This window comes from Papilio polytes, unplaced genomic scaffold (genome assembly GCF_000836215.1).
Source record: "Papilio polytes unplaced genomic scaffold, Ppol_1.0 DF824303.1, whole genome shotgun sequence".
In the NCBI taxonomy this organism is placed as follows: domain Eukaryota; kingdom Metazoa; phylum Arthropoda; class Insecta; order Lepidoptera; family Papilionidae; genus Papilio; species Papilio polytes.
The window spans coordinates 2,554,145-2,575,088 of NW_013524901.1; the positions used below are offsets into that span (position 1 = coordinate 2,554,145).

The window sequence follows — 20,944 nt, forward strand, 5'->3', positions numbered from 1 at the left end:
TTTTGGTGATGTCGGTGAATTAGTTCCGCGTAGTTAGAGCACGAGGCAATCGGTCCCGCCGCCGGCGCCTGCGCCTGCGCAACGCGCAACGCATCTTTCGATATATTTTTTAAAAAGGATAACATGAATAATTTATATTTTTCCACCCCTGGTCAATGTTAAATATACAAAAGAATGTTTTAATTTCTGGGCATTCACATCTTGGAATATAAGCTAAATCCTTTAAATATACATTTGTTTAACATCGAGGAAGTTATTTTAAAAGAGATACTGGTTTCAGTTATAATTAAAGGTCAACTAACATTTTATAATTAAGGAGGTGTGTAAAAGTCTTGTATTTGATGGGTGCGTGCGATTAAAATAAATACTGGAGGCAGTAAGGACGGTTGGTACTCGGCGGATAATTGAAAACACGATTTATACAGCTCGCCAAATTTATCGACACCCTCGATTTATAGTAAGAGCGTCGCGAATGGTTACGTTTGTAACGATTCAGTTTTGTTATATTTACGCTTTGAATATGCATGAAGTTAAATTCTTAGTTTAAAGATTATTTAATACTTCTTGTTAGCAAGCACTTGCTATATTAAAATTTACTTGAAAAAATCGTAAATATATTAAAATTGTATTGAATTTATAACCACATAACCTAAGATATTATTAAATGTCACGCAGCAATAAGCTCGATAATGCATTGAAACAAATATTAAAATTTACGTAACGGTGTAAAAAATGAAACAAATGGGTGTAAAAGTCAATTTTAAAATTGTATACATTAGAAGTACGGTAGCTCGCATTTCTATCTTACATCTCAAAAACAATTATGGAATGAAATAAATTTAAGTGTTTCGCGCCCTTGGCATCGAACCCGGTCCAATTAGTGCAGGGCCGCGTCGGCATTAAATCTCCACCGGCTACCAGGCTACACTAATTCATACGCCGAGCCCTCGTAACTGTCCATACAGACAGCGACTTTAACAGCTTCTTGATTATCGATATGTTGTAGACTATGCACATCACTAACATAAACTTCGCCTCGTTAAATATTGAACTCTGCAAGCCTTTTAGACCTTATACTCGCAGTAGTTTCTACTAAACGAGAATACATGTATTAATTTAGTTTTATATGAATACTAGCTGTTCCCTTGCGACTTCATTCACATAAAATTATGAAAATCTTATTTTGTTGTTTACATGTGTCAAATCATCAATTGAAAATGTCACAGTGATATGACATTATGACAAACCATGGCAACTTTGCTTCCTTGATGTTGGCAGCAACTTATGGCCTCTTTCCCACATTAGAGTTTTTATCCAAAATATTTACCGCCTAAGTTTAATGGCGTAAACATATAGCCTAAAGCGTGACGTAAGTGTAGGGTTTTTAATTAAAAAAAGGATTATTCAAAAATATGCTGTAATTGCTGACATCCTAGGCAACAAAGAAGTGTTTGTTTACGCTTTATTATATTAGTATAGATATAGAAAATGGTATTATGTTACAGTATTTTTGTAAAATATACAAAAAAGACGCACAACTAAAGGTATACAACATTAAAAAGGGAATCGTTAATAAGGGGACAAGTTATAAATAGCGTCATAAAATAAAACTGCAAAATATTAAACTTTTTAGTAGCACATTAAACTGGAACACCAACTAATTACTCATACCCATCCAGTTTTGTGATGTTCACAAAGAGTTTCGCATATCCTTTGAACGTCCGTACACGTTTTTTAATTAAACATAATGAATTATGAATCGTTATAAATTTGCCACAAAAAATATTACAAGTTAAAATTACAAGACAGCTGAAAGAGGGCGGTGTCTAACACAACACCATAAATTCATTAGGGCGTTTAAATTTTCAAACTGGCTGTTGTAGAAAGTAACATAACAATAATTTGTAGAAACAATGAATTTCAAAGTACATTTTGGAGTTCGTTAATGTAAGTGGCAGCGGGCGTCGGCGAGTGGCGAGCAGTCGGCGCGTGCGCACGTATATCGAATACACCTGCCCTAAGAACCCTAGTAATTATTCCACCACTTATTATATGATTATAAGACTTTTTTGGTGCTTTCAATCAAATTACACCTTTGCCTGGCTTTACAAGTGAGATGTCATAAAAGTTTTTTATACTACCCTCTGCCTTTCGTGGCAACGGTGTAAAACGGAATTTTATCAATTACGTTTCGAAGTTCAAATTACCAAAATTCCAAGAACTTATTTGTACCACTATAATTTTATTTTTTAATACAGTAAAAATTGTCAAAATGACCATGCTAGGCAGCTAAGTTTTGGATTTTAAAACTTTTAAATCGAGTAAAATATTTAGGACTTGTAAATTTTACAAACGGAAATCTATCAAAAGATTTTGTCATGGGAAATTTAAAGCATTCATTCTGAAATAACAATAGCTCATTGAGCCAAAGTTATGACGAAATTAATTTAGCAACACGTGGTGCGATAAGATAACCAAACAACTGTTGACAAAAGGAATGTACTTTCTCATTGCAGGCGTCGTCCTAAATAACCTGTATTTAAATAGAAATTTCAAGAATTAAATACTAGTCCTTGTGTACGAAATAGAATGGCGAAATGTCGCTGAGATTTCGAAGCCGGCGACGCGATCACCTAGATGATAACGAAACTGCTCCCATTCTAAATTTGAAGTCATGAAAACGTTCAGCTTTGCCGTGGAGCGCATCGATGGTATGATAGGCGGCCATAAATAAATAATTAGACGGTGTCGAGGAAGTTTTGAGTGCGAGTGGGGGGCAGGAAGGGAGAGGCAGGGGAGGGGAGGTCTCGGATAGTTCTCAGATAGTATCTCCCGCAACCGCGCTTTGTGTCAAACGTCAGATGCTTATCTAAGAGATGTTTACAGATGTACCGGAGGGGTAACGGCCGAAAGTCTCTCGTGAACGCAATCGACCGAACAATTCTAATATGCTCGGCGGACTAAAAGGCAATTACCTGTAACCCCGACAGGCGGCAGCACTGATATGTCAGTTCAACTAACAGAATTATTCACTTCGACATTAACATCGGACATTAGACAAACTCCACGTCCAATGAACAAATGCATGAATCAAATATTTGCTATAATCACATACCTAGTTATCAAATTGTGATAAAAAGTCTAATTTACGTCTATAATAATCGAAAATTATGCAGTTTTGCGCTCAAGATTCTATCTAGGTGTCACCCTTCCTTAAGATTGGTTCACTCAAAAGTAAAACCAATAATAGATTTCGACTTGATGTTAGTAAGATAAATAGTGAATTAAATCATCTGATTTCACCTGAAATTAAAATGGCAAAATCTGACCGTCCCCAACTATAAGTTCGAATTTGTTTGATGATGAACTTCTTGGAATATCGAAGATTATTTTTGCACACTCGTAGATCACTGCAGATGGCGCTGATAGCGTGGCGGCGTGCCAGATCACTGATTTACATCCCCGTTTCAACTCATCATTATTCAATTACTATATCTTGTCTATATATCTTACAAAAGATTTATTTGAATAATATTTTAATATATATACCATACTGTTTAACGTCACTAATTGTTTCAAAAATTTACTTTCGTAAAATTTTTATTTAAACAATTTTCATGCGAAATTTATCATAGTTGCTTAATTAAGTACTAGCTATAGGCCGTGACTCCGTCCTCGTGGAATTAAAATAAAACATTGGAAAATATAGCCTATGTTATAATGTAAGTAAAATATCTTTATACTAAATCCGTATCTGGCTATCGGTAAGTATTCCGATTGTACCTTTAGTATTTCTAACAAAATCATAAACATTATGTGCAGTCGATTAGAACAGGTATTCGATTCAAGACACGAATATTGGAAATATAGATATCGATACTTACAAATAGCCATCGGCAGTGACAAAAGCTCTCGACAATGGCCGTTGCGAAAATCTCGCTTAGTTTGCACCGCGACCGACCTACTCGTAGCGCCGTAATTGTTTTGTAGAAGGACACTGTTATCGCCCCCGACGATCGCCCGCCTCACGTGCAGCTGCCATTTTGTTCTTTTTTTAAATTTCGAATGCAAAATGAAAATAGACTTTCTATAGCACAGAGTTTGTTAATTTTTCTATTTAAAATCTGATGACAAAAGATCTAGTTTTAAAAAAGAAAAATCTCACGTTGTTTTCTTTCATTTGTTTTAATTATTAATAGAATATTTTAAGTTTTAATATCTTAATAATTTAAACTTCATTTCGCCTGATTTCTTATAAGAATATTACAAGCGGAGTTTTGATAACAATTTCCCATCATTGCAGGTTGATATAAAAATCTACAAAGAAGTTAAACATTAACGTTCCCCGAAACACAATTTATAAGGTATCAAGCTTTCTCATAATTTATTACGAATACAATAAATCAGCCCGGAATCGTTCACAAAACAGAAGAGGGCCTCATGAATAAAAACATCCTATTTAGCGCTGCGCACACCATGTCTTCGGACCTACCGAAACGTTTTTATTCACACCGTTCACTCGAAATGAAGCTTTAATGCATTTCATCAAGTGCCAAAATTGTTTACAGAATTTATGGGACGTATCACTATTGGTCGATAGCGAGCAGTTCTACGCAAACGCATTTCCGGTCGAACGCTGCCGGGAAAAAGCCATTTAAAACAAAAAAGAAAAAAAATGGTAACGCGCCGCGCGCCGCGCTCGGACACTTCCGGTGGGCGCCATTTTTTCTGTATTGCCAACAGATAAAATCTTTCCGGCCTACTGCGCGGACGCCCAGTTTTATTTTATTTATAACGATTTCGACTAACTGAAACATTCGGAACTAACATTTTATTATTGTAAATAAACATTACGTAAACGCATTGCATAACTTTTTAATTATAATTAAAAAGCTGGCGGAGGCTTGTTTAAAAATTTGATCCGGAAATAATAATAACGGGCAATAATTAGTAAGGTAGGGGACATTTTACATTGGCACAAAATTCAACGGTCGAACTTATGTAAATTGGATCGTTGTTCAATGTTGAATATTCAAATTGATGTCATTATAACATTCGGCCAAACGTGCCGGCCGTTTGGCTAACAGCCAGTGCCAGTACACGGAGTGTAATGAGTAAATTAAACGTGCTTTTTAGATCTTTTGTATCGGCAAAAAATTAACTGAAACATTTTTATTTAATCGTAACTAATCGAAAATATTAACCAATTTCATTGATTACTGCTTTAGTTGCCTTTAATATAAGACCTCGTTGGTTCATACAAACTGATTCTTTGTTAGTAAGTTTTGTCTCACCTTTGATTTGAAAACATTTTTTTAAGTTTTAAATTTTTATCAACAACCGAACATTAAAATCTGATGCGAAAGAAAAACGGGTGAAAAAACAGTGACTGTCAGAATCCGTCGGATGTTGGCTGAACAAAACAGCACTTTAGACGAAATAAAAAAAAGAAGACTAGGAGAGCGTTCTCAATTCAAAAATTGAATTGATCGCTCCATTGTATTCGAAATGTATCATTTGAACTGTTATTATGGCCGCTCTCTTTCTAACGCTCAATGCAGCCGGTAATCCAATACTTTTGTATGGAAGGCACTTAACAGCGCCGACTAGTTTCGAAACGATGTATAACGCGATTGAATCATGTAGAGTTTTATAACGACATTCATAAGGTTTGCTTTATCAGGAACTAAAGTCAATAACGTAACTAGCTTATAAGTAGTATTTTGTATTAAGTAATTCCTATATTTTTGGACGAGCTTCCGGTCAGATTGATTGTTGACAGGTATTCAAATTATTAAAAAATGATTGCGTTACGTCTTTGAACTAATTCTCACGCCTACTGAATTTAAAAAAGGAATTCGAAAATTTTGAAAGCAATTGCACATCTTAATGCTATTGCATTAAAATTATTACAATTAAATAACGGTACGAGTTATAAATTACTAGCTGTTGCCCGTTACACTACTTGCTCGTAATTTAAAAAAAAACACAATTATTAGCGTATGCGTTCTTCCAGACTATGGTAATTAATAAATGCCAAATTTCAGATCAGAGAGATCCGTTGTGTTGTTCTGGAGATACGTACTGACAAACATCCATCCATCCATTAGTAAAAAGTAACATGTATTACTTGTCGAGTGTTATAAATTTAAAAATTTTGCCATCGGACCACTACGATACATATGTTACGAAAAAAATACATCGAATTTAAAATAGTCGCAAAAAGTAGTAACCGATTCATCGATGAATGATAAATGATGGTAACCGGAAAAAAATATAATCGAATACAAACCACAAAAACTTAATCGCGGTAACGCGAAGGAAGTACCAAATAAACGAGCGTGATAAATTAAATAAACAAATTTATAAAAAGCCACATCGAACCGCTTTTGTTAAGGAACTGCGGTCGGCAGGTACGGGTCTGGAGTCGAACCCACGCACCTACGGTAATCCTATTACCCTATTGTAAATGGCCAAATAAATAATTTATTTTCGATAGTATTCAATAGCAATTGGGCTCGGCTTCGCTCGGGGCGATTATTAATTGTTGAAGAATTGCTTTATCATTCGAAAACCTTTCTATGATTAAACAAGCGCCATTTGTATACAAACTGAACTAAACTCTGTTATAAAGTTAAAACTGCAATTTTACTGAACAATTTATAAGCATAAGTCATTGATAATAGTTATACGACGAAACGATGGAGACATAAACCAGAAGAAAATTGAATGTGGATGGCTACAAAGGTAGAGGAATACAGAAGAAAGTATGGATGTGAAAGAGGATATGCTTAAGAAAGGAGTGGTTTCAGACATGACGGCTGATAGAGATGTATGGAAGAGCAGCACGTACTATGTCGACCCGGAGTAAGGGATAAGAGCAATTGGATAGTGAAGTCTTTGATAATAGTAACAAATAACTATAAATTCTGCATTACTTGAAAGTATCTCAAGGGAATTTTTGGCTTTGACTCACTGTGGACACCCTGTTTCTGTTTTCTTAATTTCGAGGATAAAATTCGGTTTATATTGGATCAAAATAATTTTTAAAACCCAATCACTATGAACTTTTGGTTTCCCCGATTTAGAATATCAATTAATTATGTTCAAGGTTATTGTTGAATAAAAGCTTCTAATCAAAGATGGCTATGAAACACAATCCTAATCTGATTTCATCTATAAAATCGCAGATGACTAAAATTAACATCGTTAAAATGATTATCTAAGTATTTATTTTATATTCTGTCATTTTGTTAAGTATAATAGTTTATTATCTTGTTTATTGTGGGACGAAATTTTAATACCGTGTGACTTAAATACAGCACTCGTTATATGCATATTTATCATATTTCTGGACAAAGTTTTGTATAAATAGAAAATAAAACAGTGGAATGGCATCGCTTTTTAAATTTAATAATTTCATTTAATTTTTTAAAGGATTTTATCTAGTTTTAATTAATTCATCAAATTTATACACGTTTTAAAGAACCTTTAAGAAATTAAATTATTAATAAATTATTTTAAATTTGCTTCTAAAATTTAAGGAAAATTTTAAATATTTCAAAGTAGATTGTTAAAATAATAATTAGTATTTTTGTGAATCGAAATCATCAGCCTAAATTATAATAAAGCTACTCTTCGATATCCTTTCCATCAAGTAAATAAAACAGTACATAATTAAAATGTAAAGAAACGAAGTCAAATCTCAAAACAATGTTTTTTTACATTGTTTTAAATGGTTTTATTGAATCCGTTCGCATACCAAAGACGTCGAATACGTTCCCATATCAATCAAACTATTACAAAGTACCAATAAAATATTTTTATTAAAAACAATAATACAAAAGCATTGGCTACAAGGACCAAAAGAACAAGATCCTTGTCGGCTCAAGTTGTATACTCTATGAAGGCAATTTAAGCGTGCATGGACAAACAATAGTATACCTTCAAGAGGTATATTGTGAGTAAACACACTTGAGAGTTTTTTCTCTATACAACGACGTAGACGTTTTGATACTTTTAACTTTTTTTTGTAAAACATAAAGTAGGTGTCTCTGCTTTTAATGATTCACACAACACAACTTTCACACAACGGATCTATATTCTAAAACTTTTCCGTAATATTATTTTACAACCTTAAAAATCTGGCTTTAAATTAATAAATATGTACAGAAATATCAAGATGGTTCTATCGTGTATAGTAAGGTTGACGTCGGTGAATCACAATGGGCTCGTGCGTTATTGTATGAATTGCGTTTTTTGCGTGAAATCGATCACGGTGTATCCGCTTTGAGTCCCGCCGAATTATAACAATCTGTTTACACAAGTTAGAAATCCTTGTAACATACTACTTAGACTATATTTTAAGTATGCAGACATAAAAATTTTATGCTTCACTAAAATGCAATTTTTACGATATACATTTGTTTCCTTTTAAGGTAATTTGTTAGAAAGATTTGCATTGAATATATTAATTAAATCCGTGGAAGTCGATTTTTATTTTATAATTTTATTCAAATTGGATAAAAATGATCTAGGATGAAAATTATTACGCGAATTTAAGGTTAACAAATATTTTTATTTACCTCAAAGATATTATAAATTGGTGCTTTTGTTTTTTATACGTTTTGGTACATTTTTAATTATATTAACATTTTTTTTTTCTTATCATTGTTAAGTATCCAATCAATATCTGAGATGTTTTTAACTGTCCCCATCTTAAATACAAGCGGCTGACGACATTTGTGTAACTTAGTACGATCAATATAAATATGTATAAAAGGCGGGTACGTACAAGTTTGGTGAAGGCTACCGCTGCATTCCCGTATTGTGTACCATTATACCGTCAACTTTTAAAGTAGCGGGCACACCCTCCGTATTGTAGCTTCCGAATAATTAGACCGACAACATTGTTGTTTAAATATCAACGGCAATAAAGTATACATTTCAAAGACGTCGAGACCATCGAAGGGACTGTTTGTCATTGTGCTCCCGTACATTTGTTCTTTTGCGAATGTATCGCTCGCCGATTGCACAAGGGTATTGTGGATTTTTTTCACGTATCGGGGTTGCGAGTGCCGTGAGAAATGCATTTAACATTTAGAACGTTTTTAATTGTATGCAAACAATTTATTGTTTCAAATTCATTTTAAAAAACAAATCTTTTAACAAAACAAACAAAACTTTGGTTCAAGAACATTTTAAAAGTTGAACTGTTTTGTGTAATTTATTTATGTCGCTTTATTGCAAATAAGCAAGTCGCTAAATGGTAACATACTCAGTGGGGACAATCGCCGGGTGTTATGACACATTAACTGGCATCAGGGGGCGCGGCGGTCGATGCTATCTGTCACCGAGAATCTGCCGATTCATCATAAGGGAGTTGGTCCCTTGAGGAAAGATGAGATTATAAAAGAATTTATTTTATAAATCAATATTTAATTCTTAGATCTTGGCACAAAGAGATAAATAACTAACAATAAATTAGTCTTAATTGGCTTAATATAACCCTTAACTATTCACAAATAAATCTAATTAATTTTCTAATTGTTTTATCACATAATCTGATAATGTGCCTACGAGATTACATACTAAGAGGTATCCAAGTGGGTTCAACGGCCAAAATCAATATTCGATCTCAAAGCATTTTATCCGATCTAAGATCGATTTATATTTTGGCTGTAAGAGACTGCAAGTTTCCAAACCTTACGACTTAAGGTCTTTCAATAAGCCTACCATTTCCTCAAAGGCCGGCAACGCATCTATAGTTCTTCTGGTATTGCGGATGTCTAGGGCGTCCCTTTTTTATAAAAAAAAAATGACTCACGTTATGTAGTTTGTAGTAGAGGCCACAGGCGTTGCAGACTGGCTCGCCGTTCTGGTTGCGTCGCCACAGCGTCGTCGTGGTCGTCTTGCAGTTGGCACATGAGGTGCCCGCTCGCCGCGCCGCGCTCTGCAGTGACTGTTAATGAAATTATGTGTTAAGAAAAACAATAAGCATTATAAAGCCCTACGTAGACACACTTATATGACTACCAATACAATTTAATCTCATTTTTATATAAGGTATTAGGGTCTTCTCTTTATGACGCCATAGACTTTATCGTTTAACACAGAACTCACAATATGGCTGTTCGAAACAGTAAAATTAGCAATATCTTAGTGATAGTGAATGTGTTTTTTTTATCAATAAAATAAGTGTTAACCAGTTATAAAAACGAAAAGAATAAATTTCTGTAGAACTTTAACAAAATGATAAATGCAATATATTGGAACTTGATGGCGCTACTAGTAGGTTCAGTCTATCATGAATGCTGAAAATGACCCGAATGATCATAGAATTTAATTTTTTATACATTTGGATGTGCCGTAACGACTACAATTAAGTAATAATAAGTATCAATAGCAAGACTAGGCTTTCTTAATATCCTTAATTGGTCAGTTTTTGTCATTTCTTTCTTCCTTAATTACCAAAAGTTACAAGAATCGAGAAGCACATGGTGTTCTTCATTTGTTAAAACAATCACGTTACAACAAAACTGAATCGGCAAAACGATGCGACAGACAAAAAGCGAACATCGGGGCAACGGGGCGAAAAAGCGAAGTAGCTATCGTCGGCCCCTCTTACGCACCTGCCCATTACTACCCGTCAATCAAACAAAAAACATCCCAGGCATGCGGTGGCCGTTTTATACAGTCCACAAAAGTGCCTCACTCAATTAAAAATGCATTCGTCCTAACCCGACGCGGGAAAAAAGAAACAGAACACGCAATCCCGCTCATAATAAATCCATTAATTTGTCATGTCATTTATCGAGAGAATAGTATCAGAGTTTTGAACATTAGGTGAATTGTTCGATACTGTTTGTGACCGATTCTCGGTAACTAGAATGAATATTGGAAATCGTCGTGACTGTACCGCCGCATTGTCAGGTCTAATGTAACTTGGCCGCCGGCAATGTACTGTTGTGCACATAATACATATTTAAGACTTCAAAATCGATCAATTTGTATGTTGGTATAGAAATGCACACATGCCTAATCTTCTTTCACAAAGTTTTATAGTCGTCAAATCTAATCATCAGCTTATATAAAGATGATATAAAATGTTGTACAGGTAATATAAAAAACTTTTTAATACGTCGTAAGTATATTGTGCTGAACTGTACACGTGCATATTGGAATACCTAAATATTAAATGGTTCGCGTCAATATTCGCCGCGTCATGGCAGCTCCTTTGTGCCAGAAAGAGATTAGAGCTCGCCGTATTAGCCCGGCCCTGGCGATGGACAAGCCTTTTTCTTCACACTGTCACGGGACTTGGCTTCAAATTACTGTACTGTTGCCAAAGAAAAATCTATTTTATTGTACATGCATGAATTATACCGATCTTAGCTGCATATCTACTTCTACAAAATAGTAAAAACAATACGAGGAATACGGGGCAGATTAATCTGAATGTAAACGCAAACCGAGGTCCGAATTTTATGAGTCAATTACGCCAAACCAATTTATAATCTGTAGATAAGATTTTCTCATCAAGCTTTTACGGGCGCTGCATCACACGCGGCTCCCGGGGGACCAGCTACGCGAGGGGCCGAGCTAAGCCGATTACAGAAGTCAACCGTCAGTGGGGGCGCTTTTATTTCCATGAAAAAAACGACTGTTTACTCGTAATTTTATGACCGAATTACTTTCGCTCTTCAAACACTGAAATGGCTGGAAAAAGTCGTAAATTTTACGAGCGAAATTATTTTTTATTCGGGTCGCTCGTTACACGATGCCAAGGTTTTCGTGAAAGCCTTACTTTTAAAGATAAGTCGAGATTTACTCAAATACCTATAAAATGATTACATGATAAAGTAACACATTTTGATAATTCAATGTAAAAAAATGTAGAAGTTTTTTACAAAATCAAAAATCACTCGATAATATGTTGTACCTTGGTACGGATTCAATTTTTTATCGTAATTTTTGACTGTAAGCAACCAGTACGCCTTGCTTTTAACAATGCGTTTGCAACTCCTCAAGTGCTACAGACGTTTTAAGGGCACGTTAAAAAATCAAGAATGTGAAGCACGCGAACGCTCCCCGATCGAAGAGTTTTATTAATTGTGATACCCATTTCACTGTCAACGACATTCCGGGGCCGATATCGGTTCCTCCAGGCGGCTCTCATAGCGAATGTCAAACAGAACATGCCGGTGCAGATAAAAAGGCCCAAATAAACAAACAACTAGACAAAATCCAGTACATATTGTTATCGTAGTACTTTAATTTGCAGTGTAGTGTAAACTCAAAAGAGCAAACGCTGTGACATCAAGAGCCGCCTTTTGTGTTTTGACAGGAACAAAAACGACCCCTTTGTTGTGAGATTGGACGGAGTTTAGCGATTATAATGGGGCATAATACGGCTGCCCGTAGAAGTGGACAGCTTACGGCCTTTCTTCTGTAATTCGCTTCCAAAGTTTTCTAAATCCATTGATAATGGATATACACGTTTGACAATACAACAAATACCAGACAATCGAATACGCAAATGTTGGGATGACTTAAAATAAGAAATGGTGCAGTAATGCTACTTACATTGTACATTTCTTTATCTACCCAATAAATATAGCAATGTACAATATTTGTGTGCATATTACGAGAATATTTGTGTATTTGGAATATACAGTATGTTTCAAAATTAACTTAAATCGATTTACCGTGTTCATTAAACACGCACCCTGTTTATAATCGCAAGCTAACTTTCAGGGATTAATCTCACTTGAAGTGACACGAAGTCGACTAATTCAATGAGCCGGCCGCATTAAAAACATATTTCCATAAAGAGCCCTCCCGGCGGCGGCCTCCTGCGATCCAATCAGCCTTATCTCTCCCGACCCTAACGCAAACACCTCCTAATCAAATCAAATCACAGCCTCCGTCTTCCCTAATCTATCCACCTATCTACACTCAAACATAAAATTATATTACAAAAAGGGATGGTTACCTACAACCCCTCAAATATTTGCAAACACAAGCAAATTTTAACCCATAGGAAGCGTCCCTCTATACTGCATACCGCTACAACTTCGTTGTCGGAATACACCTATTCACCCTCGCACACTAACGTAGTGCATTCACACACACAAGCTCGCGTATCAGCATATCTACGCCATCTAGATCCCACTATGAGAACCCCCAAGAGGGAGGCAATCCATTTACCAGTGATCTCTGTGCACGGAAATTTACTTCTTGTCCAATGGTATTAGAGATGACAATCCACCGACCGGAGTGCCGCTTTCAAAGGTTTACACGGCCCCTAGCAGTGAAAGCGCGGAATCGATGTAGCCTTTACCCCCCGCTCCGCGCCAGTTTTTCCGGCGCTCTGTCTTTATCTGACCGGGGCGATTAGATAAAGAGAGATATAGCGTGAAAATAAAGATTTTCATCGTGTTCACTCACACCAGCGTGGCTTGAACTGTATCTACGGTGGTGTAGCGGTTGTATAGTGTCTGCTGTAGGCATAGACGGTATATAGGCCTCTTATAATAGAGCGGGGGTCGACAGAACTTTGACGTTAGTGGGGTGGCTCTCCAAACTGAAGTTGCTTTTGTAATGTATAAGACGCTATTTTAACACTACATGTTAGCTAACAGATTATTATAGAAACTTATACGCATAGTGTGTTAATATCTTTAAAAAATATTATAAATCATTTAAAGTTTTGCTTAAGGGCTTTATTGACAAAGAGAATTCAATGTCCGTTTTAGTAACATTTTGAATTAATCATATTTTACACAATTAGTGTTATAATATATATGGCAACTGTTCGAGTTCTACGAAGATGGAATGCTAACTTACTATTGGCCGTAGCGAGGGAAGCCATGTTGGGGAATTTACTAACGATGTGTTTAAGGGCATATCACGAAAGACCGTGCGCTTACCTCTAATATACTAAGCTTATTGTATTTAGAGAAAGATATTAATATTGTGGTAAATGACTCAAAAATCCTATCTATACTAATATAAAGAGGAAAGATTTGATATTTGTATGTATTGAAGTAAATCAAAATCTACTGGGCCGGTTTTAAAAACTCTTTCACTTTATTTCTTTTTCATTTATCCGTGAGTAACATAGGCTATATTATTTTTTAATTTCTCGAGGACGAAGTCGCGAGCAACACCTAGTCTTTAGTAAGAATGGATCGAGTTTGATCACTGAGTTGATCGTTGGAATACGTAGACTAGATATCAAAAAATTTCGTTGAAAACGTAACAAAATAACTACTTAAACAAATGACTATTCGATCGACTGTAACTTAAGCCAGACTTAACGTTTTACATTTCGTTACTAGAACTTCGTGTTCATTACAAAACCAAAAGGTGAATTCCGTATTTTATCAAAACAGAACCGAAATGAATTGAACAGAACGTGACAAAACTACAAAGTAAATGACATTCACGAGAGCTTGGCCACTCCTTACACTGAATCACGTTGTAAGCCAACATTTGAAAAGGTATTAACAACCGATGTGACCTTTGCGTCGTGCAGCCCTAGACCTTGTAAATAATGCTATCTCGATACTAACCACGTGTACCTTACAAGCATCGACGCCAATTTAATTGACTAATGTTGCGTGAGTATATTTTAAGTTGCCACTAGGGTTGGCAATTTTAATTTGATGTCTTAATTAAAAAGACACGTCCCTACAACTACTATGTTAAATGTAGTTCAATAATTTAATTGAGTAATGAAATTGATTAACATTGAACATAATAACACAAATAAAATATGTTTCATCTGATAAATTAAGAAATCGTATTTATTTTAATACTAGCTTTCGCCCGCGACTTCGTCCTCGTGGAAATAAGAAAAACAGGAGAAAGTGGCCTATGTGTTCCTCCAGGCTATACTTTACACGTATACCAAATTATATCCAGATCTGTTCAACCGTTTGGGCTACAAACTCTAAAAAACATCCATCCATCTAAACTTACCCATTTATAAGAATAGTAAGATTTAAAATGCAGAAGTTTAGTTGGATGGATATTATAAGGTAGAACCAGAACAGCTTAACGGGATGAAAGGCACAGATGCAGAACATAGAACATAGTCTGGAAGAACACATCGATTAGTAACTAAGTTTATCTTTCTAAATTTGAAGCGGTCTGAGTCAGGGGCAAATGCTAGTCAACTACATTTTAGTTGTCAAAATGTTGTAATAAAATATTGACAGTTACCGACATCGACGCCAATTTACCTGCCTAATGTTATTTTACGATTATAACCTTTGCAATGGTAACTAGGGTTGGCACGTTAAGTTTAAGAGACCGATTTAATTTTTTATTTGACAACAAAATATGATAGTTCCGTCGTGTTTACAATTTAAATTCGAATATTAATTTTCTATATAGTAAATGGTATAAATATAATACACAATAAGCTTTCTAATGATATTATATAAAAAATATATTTAGTATCGCAAGATAACGTACACTTTGTGCCACGTTAACTCACGTCAGCGTTTTAATACCAAAGTTCGGTGACTCAAAGGCTCGATTTGTTTGTAGCGTTGTATTACAATACGCTCGTCTGTACGATGGCAGACACTCGCTCCGATTGACACGTCAAATCGTCCGCCTTATCGACGATCGACGGGATTCGTAATCGTAATCGTCACGCTGCCGCCACGCCGGCGTCACGCCGCACGACCATAACACGCCAAATACCACAATTTACATAACCTCTTACGTCTTTAACCTGTCTGAAGGAGATAATCTCTTTTGTCGCTAATCTTATCTAGTCAGTAGTGTAAAGGGTTGACCGAATTAGAATTGTATAAAGGCTAGCTTTCGCCCGCGACTACGTCCGCGTGAAATTGAAGAAAACAAAAGGATTTTGCCTATGCAAAATTTTATTGAGATTCAAAGACAGTTTAGGCTACAAACTCTACAAATATCCATTCATCTAATCTTTTGCATTAAGTAAGAAGTAAGGTATATCCGATCAATCAACTCTTATTCCTATAACTAAGTTACATTTATGCAATTTTCGAAAGTATTTTGCCGAAGAAATATGACTTTTTAGGTTATTAATAATTAGCTGTGCTTTATAAAATATTTATTGTTTAATACTGTGTTTAATATAAAATGTATGAGAATTCTCTGCAATTAGTTGTCTCGGACGTTGATGGATGGCGCCACCGTACAATATAAATAAAGCGCTTGTCGCGGTGACATTGCACGCGGAGTGCACACGTTACATTTCGCATTTCAGAATCATGGCCGAAACATTTTTAATTCAAAAAATCAGGTAAATCAACTGTTTAAGGAAAATTAAATAAATAAATAATATTTAAAGCATCAAATACCTTACTAATGAGTACATTAAATGGAAAAATTATTAGCAAAAAATATAATAATAGACAGGTTTTGTATGAGGCTATCGGGTCGGTGGATGGGTCGGCAAGACGGATGGCGGCGAGGCGACCATGCGAGGCAGTGCATCATAGTCATTGTTAGCAAAAACTTGACGGCCCTTGCCAATTAAGACCAAGTTAACATTAAATTTGCAGTAGGAAGAAAACAAAGTTCCAATTAGCGATAAAAGTTAACAATTTAATTGCAAATTACGTACCACTTCATAATCGAACGCCAACTAAAATGATACAGTTTTAAGTATTTATGTTAAAAATGTTGAACGTTTAATTGCTCTTGTTTTTACTTCTTCTAGAACCCTAGAAAAATTTCTGAAACAAACAATTTTTTCGTGTATTTTTGCCGTATTTATTTTATGCAACGATAGTTTTTACAGATTGTTTATTGTAAAAACTTGGCTTCGTAAAACAACGAAGTAAACAACTCATAAATCAGTAGATAACAGTAAATTTAGAAAAAAAGTGTATTCCTAATAGTAGAAACAGCAATAAATAATGTGATAGTTTGGTGAAATTTTAAAGTGGCGAGTTACTTAAAAATATGTTCAAGAGGCGACTAAACGTTGGTAATTCTGCGTGGCATCGCTTCTTATAACGTGTGAATTTGCATTGAATGGAGAAGGACAGCGCGGGCGTTTTCAAATTGGATACAAGGCGATCTCGTGAATAACACAACCCGATCGTTGTTGGGGGCCGGAGAATCGCGACACTGTGTTGCTATTGTCATTATCTCAAATAAATGTGTTTATTCACACTTGACCAGTATCGAAGTTTACGCTAAAATTGCATTAAAAGTATACTTCGACTGTACATTGAAAATAATTAGAGCCATACCGGATACGACATAGCTGATGTAAGTCGAACAAGGGCTGATAACGGGGTTAATTCAATAAAAATATGTACTATCTACTAAAACATAGGAAATGACAAAACTGCTACATCCCTTTTCTATTTCGAGGGGAAGTGGATTTGGTGCAAGAGGAGATAAATGCGAAGCTAAAACATCTGTTTGCATGTCCCTTCCATCGTTTAACGGTAGACAACTTGCAAATGCATGTCTTTAGTCGTTTCGCTAGTTTAGCGAGTAGGTCGCCGATTGCTTATGATATTAACAAAAATCTTACTTACTTTTTTGATATTGACATAGTGGCGTTAGGAAGCTTTCATAATATAGTTTCATTTATCCCCACCGGGCTTTATATTCTTATAGGTCTATACTCCTCTAAAGAGTTATTTGTTTTCATGGTGTTCTTAAATTTTTCGATCCTTGAATTGTTTTTTTAATAAATACCGTCGTCCATAAAGGAGTTTAATTAAATCTTTAGTGAATTGTGAATCATAATCATAACTGACTGCATATGACGGGTGCCACTTACTTTGTATAATCATATGCTCTTAAAAAGCAAATATAAACGGGTAAGTAATTTATATTATTACGAAGAAATTTCACTAAATATTGCGGTAAACTTGACACTGGTACTGTTTATTAACACAATTATTTGACAGTTTGATTGGGCGATGCAATTAATCAAATAAAACAGGTGCACAGGGCCGGTGTCGAGCGAGTGTGGAGCCTCAAGTTCTGAGCCAAAGCTGCGAAGAGGGAAGTCGTAAATACGAATACGCACCTGTCCTTCTTACGCGCTGTTTAAAAATTAGTTGCGAAGTTAATTTTATAACGGACCTATGCCCAATAATTATAAATTTTAGTGGCCCTTTAAGTGGCGTATAATTCAATTTTCGTAATAGCATGAAATAGAAATAGTAATATTCCAACTTTCGTATGAATACTTGTATGTGTACTAATATACTAATTAAGTCAGATAAAAACCATGTTCACTGCTCCATAGTGTAAAGATTTTGATCTTTGTTATGAAAGAGGATACCTCAAGGTTTCCTTTGAGTCACTTACATCGTCCAAAAACTTACTACGTAATCGAGTATGCATTTTTTACTGTTAAATTAGTCGAATATATAATTTTCAACGGCAATATTAAAATAACGCGATTCGCCGAGAGTTATTCGTACCCTCAATCGCAGCGAGGCGGACATAACGCGTTGCACCGGACTGCAACCAGCTGCTTATAGGGTTGGCACTAAACTTATAAACTTGCTCTGTCAATTTTTTTTATTTTTAAATATGTAACTTGACTGATATAAAGCAGTAAAACCAGATGTTGTTTTTGGTATGTTAAAAATATCAAGTACCAGTTTTGTTGATAGGTTCGAGTTGGTATGACAGCCCTGGCGATAAGGTGAGGGGTCAGTTCGCACAGTTTAGCAGCGCGTCATATTTATAATTACGGCAGGCGAGGCGAGGCGAGGCGGGCGCACGCGCTAGGCGCTAGGCTCTCTCCCGCGCCGCGCCAAGCGTCCGCTTCGATAAATCAAAATTTTAAATCACCGGTGGGCGTAGCGAACCGCTCGGCCAGCGCCGAATAAAATGAATTAAAAATAAAACAACCCGAGGGGGCCGTGCAAGCCCTGAGAAAATTTAAAAGATATTTTCTTTCGCTTTAGTTTTTTTTAATTAATACCTTGTTAAAATTTAATATTGAGAGCGAATGCATTATTACAATGGGTGTGAGCGAGATTTTTAACTCGGTAACTTATTGAAGCTTTGCGGTGTTGTTAATTGGATTATTTTTTTAACGAGCAACGGCTAAGTACGAAGGAGGCTGCGATGACATCGCGGCACGGCAACTGAACTCTCCATTATGTTTATTGTAATTACGTATAAGCTTTCTACGATATCTAGAAAAAATATCTATCTATATTATTTTAAAAATTAAATGAATTTAAGCTTGCAGCACATCCCTACATGAATTGTCACAAAAAAACATATAAAATCACTCGTTGAACGTTAACTTTTTAACTTTACTTTAACCCCTTGGGTCAAGTATTTCTTCACATCTGGGTCCGGAGTGGGGGCACTGCAGTATGGAGGCACGGAGTACCGGGGGCACGGGGGCACGGAGGGAGAACGACCATCCGACAGTAGTCAGCGCACGCGTCGCTGGCTGACAGCTCTTCATTCGTTCCGACGTAATACTGACCGGTGCTCTTTTAATGTACACGACGGGCCTCTGTAGCCCTCTGAACTAATGACTGACTCGCCACTGAGTTTCTTTATTAAAAAAAAGTATTATTTGATTGTAAAAAAACAACTGACAACTATTTTACCGACGAAGTAGAGATAGAATTTGATTTTAATTTGAATTAATGAATTCCAAGTTAGTTATTGCTATATTTTTATAAATACTTGCTAAATATCCACTTCTATGCGAATGTTTTATGATACAACTAGCTGTTCCCGTGCAATTTCATCAGCATAAAATTATTTTATTGTTTGCATGTGTCAAATTGTCAATTGCAAATATCAAAATGACATGACATGACAAAACTTGGCAATCTTGCTTCCTTGATGTTGGCAGCAACATATGGTCTCTTTCTCACATTAGGGTTTTTATCCAAAATATATCCCTAAGTTTAATGGCGTGAAAATATATAGCCTAAGGCGTGACGGAAGTGTAGAGCTTTGTATTAAAAAAAGGATTATTCAAAAATATGCTGTAATTACTGACATCTTAGGCAACAAAGAAGTGTGTGTTTACGCTTTATTATAATAGTATAGTTAGTATATATTGTCTTAAATAATTGTTTTAGAACCAATGGTACGATCATTCCAATTGCATAATTTATATGCTGCATTTGTTACAAAAGGCAGGTGTGGAGAACATCGGCTAATGTAGGCCATTATACTTTATAGCCTGCATTGCATATTCCTAGAAGCTTTACAACGTCTAGTTAATCTATAGTGTGTTCAAATGGGACAATGTATTTAGCTCTAGCATTGTTCTGGATGCAGTTAGATTCTTTGTGTTACGGTCAGTTTTTACTGACGAAACATGTACAGAGCATAGTGTTATCTCATATCTTTTACGGAAGGAAGAAGAGTATATGTTCGCACGATTGTTTGCGCATTGCAATCCCACCTTTACTCTTTTAAATATAGAGAACTAAAAAATGGTTAAGAGTTTCATTTTATACATAGTAAAGTTAATTTAAACGCAAGTTTTAATTACGATAAATGTCAATTCAGATAACTTGTTAAAATGTTATAACATTTATGGGTCGATTTCACTGATGTTAAAATTCCACGGTTAACAATGATCCTTGTAAAATGTAAGATACTAGTTAGCAAAATATATGACAGCAAAAACAGATTGTATTTACAATATAAGCTTCGCTAACTTTAAGTGAGCGTGAAATTAAATTCAATGATGGCCTCACGTACAAACAACAAACAATAATGTACACCGAAAAAATGACTAGTTATGATGATGGCAAACAGCTAACTGTGCTTTGTAGAACCAATTTTTTAAGTGGTTATGATTCCTTAGATTGCACAATAATTGATCGAATTATTCATATTACTAACTTTGTTTTACCCATTTTAAATGTATTGAGAATATGTTGAACTTATAAACAAGTGCGTTCCGTTTTTTTCAACCTTTTTT

At 35.3% G+C, this 20,944-nt stretch overlaps 1 protein-coding gene across 3 annotated transcripts in view; it reads right to left on the reverse strand.

Annotated features, from left to right (window-relative positions):
• The window catches only part of LOC106101610 (GATA-binding factor C-like), a 90,224-nt gene that overhangs the window by 11,552 nt on the left and 57,728 nt on the right, over positions 1-20,944 (reverse strand). For all 3 annotated transcript variants that reach the window (XM_013280917.1, XM_013280902.1, XM_013280910.1), the window contains exon 5: positions 9,827-9,961. In XM_013280917.1, coding sequence (XP_013136371.1) covers positions 9,827-9,961 — 135 coding nt within the window. The remainder of the gene's footprint in view (positions 1-9,826; positions 9,962-20,944) is intronic.